The 6,351-nt window shown below is 42.4% G+C and overlaps 1 protein-coding gene across 2 annotated transcripts in view; it reads right to left on the bottom strand.

The window, feature by feature from the left end:
* Positions 1-3,389: 3,389 nt before the first annotated feature.
* Positions 3,390-6,351, bottom strand: part of MXI1 (MAX interactor 1, dimerization protein) — a 55,832-nt gene continuing 52,870 nt past the window's right edge. For both annotated transcript variants that reach the window (XM_021536283.4, XM_021536284.4), the window contains exon 6: positions 3,390-5,277. In XM_021536283.4, the coding sequence (XP_021391958.1) occupies positions 5,114-5,277 (164 nt within the window). In that variant the 3' untranslated portion in view covers positions 3,390-5,113. The remainder of the gene's footprint in view (positions 5,278-6,351) is intronic.

Genomic DNA, 6,351 nt, shown 5'->3' with positions numbered 1-6,351 from the left:
AAACTGGTATTTCCTGGCGTGATGGATACTATTTTGTACAGTTATCCACCACTCTGGGATAGAAAAGAGCTTTTGTATTTCCCCATCAAGCATTCCAGGAGGAGATCCATAACAATTAATTATTTTGAGACATATTTTTCAAAGGGGATTAAATTGAAAGAATTTCCTAACCTTAGCAGAATGGAGCATTAACAAGAGCACTGGTAGCCCAAGTCATGGCCTAGGCCTGTGTACATTTTAACTAGAAACCACAATATTAAAACCATCATAAAATGCTTTAAATTCCTTCATGGCTTATTCTGCTTTGCTGCAACATCCCTCAAGATCAAAATTAATCCTTGCTGAAGCTGTATCCTTGCTGTATTAAAATAAAGCTTCCTCACATGTCTGCAGCACAGCAGTCTGCAAGCTAAGATGTTGGATGACTTGCTAAAGGCCAAACTACCCAGCTCACCCCACCACTTGCTCCTGGTCTCACTGGGGTACTTCAAACCTAGGGGCTGATTTTTTCCAGTGTGATAAAAATAAAATTGCTACCCAGAGCTTCTACAGCATGGATAATGTTGAAGATCTCTCCCAAAGTAAATTACATTTCACACCTTTGACCTGCATCAGCCAGGCCAGCAGCACCATATGACTCAACTGTTCAGCTCCATACGAGCCCACACCTTGAAGGACACATCCACTCTCCTCAAAGGCTGCTCAGCAATCCCTGATCCTTGACATTTTTGAAGGGATCTCAACACATGCATGTTGTGAGACAGCTCTAGTTTTAGCAGCACCCCAAACAGAGCCCCCCCCCCCCATAAAAGGTTTGAGTACCACAGCCACAACACCAGTACCCACAGACTCCCAGTTCCTGCCTCTGCCCAACCACTACACGGATCAGTCCTCTTTGCAGGAGGAAATGAGCAGAGAAGCAGAAGCCAGTGCTGATGTATTATTCCCAGTTAAAGAACCTGCCTTTCAGTGAAATGGAAACTACATCTGTGCAGACACCACTCTCCTGTATTCATCCTCCCAAATGGCACTCAGATTTGTTGGCACATTTCAAGAAGATGTGACAGCCCATCAGTTTTTCTAGGAATTTTGTGTGGACTGGGGAACAGAGGAGCAGAAGGACACACTCCTCTTCCCCGAGGGTCCCACAGAACAATTCAGAGATTGCATTGCTGACGCAGAGGAATTTCAGTCACTATAAAGTCACGGAATTTCTCACTCACCGGACAACGTGTCCATGGGAGAAAGCTCCAGGAAAAACAAATTGGACTTTATTCTGCTTTTATAGAGCTTTTCATTGTTATCAACCCCCTAACCTCAGAATGAAGTCCTGTTTTTTACCATTCTCTTCCAGGACGTGACCTTGATCTCTCTCTCCAATGATGCATGTTTGGTATCAGAAAAAATGCCACAAGGAAAGCTGGGTGGGGAGGAAAGAGAACAACTACCTCCAGTTAGGGCACCCAATGGATCTCACTTCCAATTGGAGATTGAAGCCAAATGTTTCACCCATTTCCCACAGGGCAACACAACAAACAGGGAACAGCGAGTACAAGAGAACAAAGAAGAAAAGCAGGAGGCTGGAGCTCACAAACAGATGGTAGCAAACAAGCAAACAAACAGACAAAAGGAAAACACAATCACCAACCCCAGAAAATGATAAGTCTGTCTAGTTAACCCCCTTTCTATTGACCTACAGATTTCTTGAGACAGACAGATGTGAGACCACCTTCATCACTGACATGCTGCTAATGGAACGGACATTAAAATGACCTTCAAGTGACAACTCGCCACAGGATAACCGTGACAAATGCAGCCAGATAGTCATCTCCACCTTGTCTGCAGACACGAGATGACATTCCATAATACACTTGTGTCAAAAGAAGGAAAATGCTGGATGGTCTTTTTAATGGGTTTGTCTGTAGCAAAGAGACCCACTGGGGATCTAATTTACAGAGGGAGGACTTGGCAGAATGAGCTTATGAGGCAGCTGTGTGTGTGTGTGCATGCGTGCCTATTCCATGGGAAAGCTGCCTCAGGAAAGTGCATCCAATTCTGCTTTTACAGGAAAAGTCACCATATTCTTGTAAAATTATAGGAACTTCTCTAAAAATTTGTCATCTTGATCACTGCAACAGAAGAGACCAGAAGAGCGAAGGGAGATTTGAGGAGGATGGCAGCTGTGTGAGGTGAGAAAAAGCTGAGTCCCCAAAGCAAAAATAAAGCAGGACAGAGAAATGTTTCCATCACATAAGAAATTATCAAAATTCTAGTTGAAATCTGCTAGCATCTGCTACAAAGAACCCACCAGGACCAGAGCAACCAACCCCAGGTCTTAGGAGATATTAGAAAGGTTCTTAGTTTTGTTTTCTTCCTCGACCTCCTCCTGGCTGGACCACTGCTGCTGGCTGAGCAGTCAGGCAGGTGGCTGGTGATGGAAGCTCATCTCCTGTGACATGTTCCCCATTTACTTGCACTTGAGATCAGAACTCCTTTGAGACCACAACACTAGAAAGGTAGGAGATACCAAACTTCCCAGAGCATTAGAACAAACATTTCAAATGCATTTATTCCAACCACAGAGATGTTACTGTTTTATACCAACTAGAAGAGCACAGCCATTTTCCATCCCTTGAGCTTCAGTGCTTCTCAGCTGTTGTACTGCTTTCCCAAGTGGGCATTTAACACAAACAGAAATAACAGAAAAAAGGAGGTGCTGGGACAGCTATGGAAAAGGGCTCATAAATAAATAAATCCAACTGGTATCCAACTGCTCAGCCCCAGCACTGCCAGTGGTCAACACTTCCAAGGAGAATAATAAATAAGTGATGCCATGCGGAAGTTTCCTACTTTTCACCACTCTACAGACTGTTTCAAGCCTTGTGTCATTCAGAGCTCATATAGACCCCAAATGTAAATCCAAGCAGCATTTTTTCTTTCAAAGCCCTTGGGCTCCATTTGTAACCTAGAGCTTAATTCACTCTGTGGTACACTCCTGCTCCTGCCAGGTAACCTCCCAGAAAGAAGAACAGATGGACTGAGACACTGAATTACATGCACACAAGTGAAAACATGTTTAACAACTGCAACCGGATGCAAACTTAGTAAGCAAATTAATTTAAAAATAACCAGACTGGAGAGAAATTATTCATTACAGCCATGGAAAGATTATATCTCTACTCAAGCATATGTGTTGTGCCTCTTGACACATGAATGACACATTTTGGAGAGTGGGGGAAAGATCAGAGTATTTAAACACAGGCCAAGTTATCACAGTGCTGAACTCTACATGAGACTTGCTCAGGATGTCACTGCAGGACCGAAGGGCACAAGAAGAACAGCAGTTGGCTGAAGTGACAAGAATGACCAAGATGGAAGAACACAACTCATTTCAGATACAGAAATGTTTAATGGCGTTAAAGTGCTACTTTAATGGGGACCATATGCTAACATTTAAACACAATTCCACTGCACTGCTAAATATGGTTGTCTTTATTTTTTTACTTTATTTTACCTCTTTTTCCCCAATCCTATCTAAAACAATAAAATAAAATCTAAAGGACTGAAATTAACAACCCATTCAAATCAGCAATAAGTTATGAATTTTATAAAGCATTTTTTCCTCTTTTTTTCTTAGTAATGAGGGGTAATTAAATTACTTAAGGATATACAAAGTTTCAAACAATGCCATAGGTGAAGACTCTATTAAGGTTTTTAAAACTTGGGAAACAAAATAATCCTGGCCATTAAAAAGACAAAAATAAAAAAGCAAAGCCCTCAAAGTGCAGGTTAGAATGCTTGTCTTGGAGAAAATTAGAAAACATTTGCTATAACAGCTCTTAACAGCACCTGCACAGATAAGATGGCAAGGCCCTTGGGAACAGGACGTGCAGTCAAAACATTACATTAACATGAGAGACGTGCTGAGCTTAACTAGGTTAACTACTGGACTGGAACTTCAAAAGTCAGCAAAGGGAATGATTCTATAAAGAAAACTGAAGAAACCCCCACCAAACCTGGCCTCTTCCAGCTTAGCACAGCCTTCATCCATTGTGTACATGGCAAAAAAAGGATCTTTGCATCTCATTGGGTCAAGTGCTTCATCAAAACAGAGATCTTTTCATGGCATAAATTCATATAAAAGACATCTAAGGTTTCATATGGACAAGCTCTAAAAAGATGCATCAGACTTGGGGTGTTTTCCCTCCCAACACATTTACAAATGTTTATCAAAAAATCACTTCAAATAAAAAGGTCATAGTGGCTCAGTATCTGGGCACGACTGTGTGGTGTGTCACCTCTCGAGTGCTGGTTTCGTTCTGCCCTCAGCTGGCCGTGTGCCTGCGAGGGGCACACATCTACCGGGGATCTGCTGGCGCTGGCACAGCCCCAGGCCTGACAGCCCACCCTGTGCTGGTAGATTACAGGTGTGTACCTCTCGCTTTAGCCACGCTTCAGAGGTACTCACTGTTTAAATGATGTCCAACAGAAAGCTGAGTTGAATGGTGTTCTCCCCTGAACATCGCCGCCCCTCTCCCTCTGGGCACAGAATGAGACCTTAATCATTATTGTCACTGTTATTCCTAGGCTACCTAAGCCTTCTTAGATTTCTAGTAATTTGTGACAGCATTAGGTTGCGGTAAACTGTAGGATACAGTCCTTTCAGGACCACAAAAGCTCTTCAGAAGGGCCTAAATTAGGTTGTTCAATCTGAATGCAGTGTAAGAAATTTTGACATTTCTCAGATCTCATGACAGAAAGAGAGGGATGAGTCTCTAGTATCCTCTTTCAAACAATTTCAAATAAATTCAAAACAAATTTTTTCATCACTAAGGTCTAGATCCAGGTCCCACAGAAACAAACAGATTTCAATGACTGCAAAGGGATTAGTAGTTGGCCTAACTTTTTGCCAGCAGAAATTGGGATTGGTAACATGACCAAATGGACAAATATGGGTTTCTGGGGAGGCTTCCTTTACCCAAAGAGCTTTATATACAGGTCTCTCCAGGCCTAGCTGTCAATATGTCAATTCTGAAAGAGGATACTGGCATCTAGGACCCAGTTTGATCATCCCAGTGAAATCATTCATCCTGCACTGTTGTCTCACTTGGTTCTAGGAAGCAAATGAGAGCTTGACACTGGCGCTGGAGTAACCCTCATCACTCCCAATACTCTGCAAGCTGCTGTGATCATCAATGTCACTGATGCTGGTTGTGCTGATATTGTCCACTTCTCCATGGGAGAACTCTGTGCTTTCAACGTCCACTTCAATCTCTTCTAGAAAGGGAAATGAGAGAAAAGCACACAGGTTAGCACCACACACCCAACTGCCCCCTTCATGCCAGTGAGCTCCTGGGACTCCCCAGCACAAGGACTGAAGTGGTCATCTGGCAGGTTTCCCCTGGAATGGGATAGGCTGTGGTCATTATTTATAAAAAGACTAATACCAGCTTGGAGGCTTTTGTAGGGATTTGGCAAAGGGGCTTCACTCTTCATATGCCAGCCACACCGTCAGTGTAGTTAAGCCACCCCACACACTGAGTTTGTCCCACTACCTCTTTCTTTGGATCTCTAATACCCCAGTGTTAGAAAAAAAGAAGAAACAGACAAAATTGAGTGCAAGAGAGAAAATGGAGCATGAAGTTAACCCCAAACATGCTAGGTGCTTGACATTATATTGCCAAAGCCAGGACCACACACAATTTTAATGAATTACCATGGCAATCTGGGTTACTCTCACACATGGTTCAGTGAATTTTGGAACAGACATCTTGTTTATAAGAAAGACTTAAAAATCAAAGATCTAATTAACTAGATATCTTGGTTCCCATATTGTTCCAGGAATTTTCCAAAGGATTTTTGTTTTAAACTACAGACTTACACCCAAACTATCTGTCATTTTCCAGTCTGTCAGTAAATATCAAACCATCTATTGTGCCTAATGTTCCGTCCACTGCAGGGATATTTTTTAAAAGGAAGTTATATTAATTCAGTTAGCCATGCAGATATATCTAGCCAGTTTTGACTGAAGAGGTGAACTCAATGGGAGATTTGGTAGGGGGGCTGGGTGATAGGTGTGTGAGACACTGGCTCCAGTCTCATTAATATCTTCTTACATTTTCCTCTTTGTGTTGCCATGAGATTCAGCAGACCAAAAATCACAATGAGCATCTCAACTTTACCATCTCTTTCAATACCACGGAAATCAGATCAAGTTGACAGCAACAACAATTCTTCCAGACTTAGAACTCATGCAAAATACTAAACTCTCCATATGTATGTGCCTGTGTGTGAGCAGAATCAGCAACCTAAACACCAAAGGCCATGAGAAGGGGAGACTGAGATATAAGA

This window comes from Lonchura striata, chromosome 6 (assembly GCF_050655825.1).
Source record: "Lonchura striata isolate lonStrDom1 chromosome 6, ASM5065582v1, whole genome shotgun sequence".
NCBI lineage: Eukaryota > Metazoa > Chordata > Aves > Passeriformes > Estrildidae > Lonchura > Lonchura striata.
This window is presented reverse-complemented; position numbering and strand designations above follow the sequence as displayed.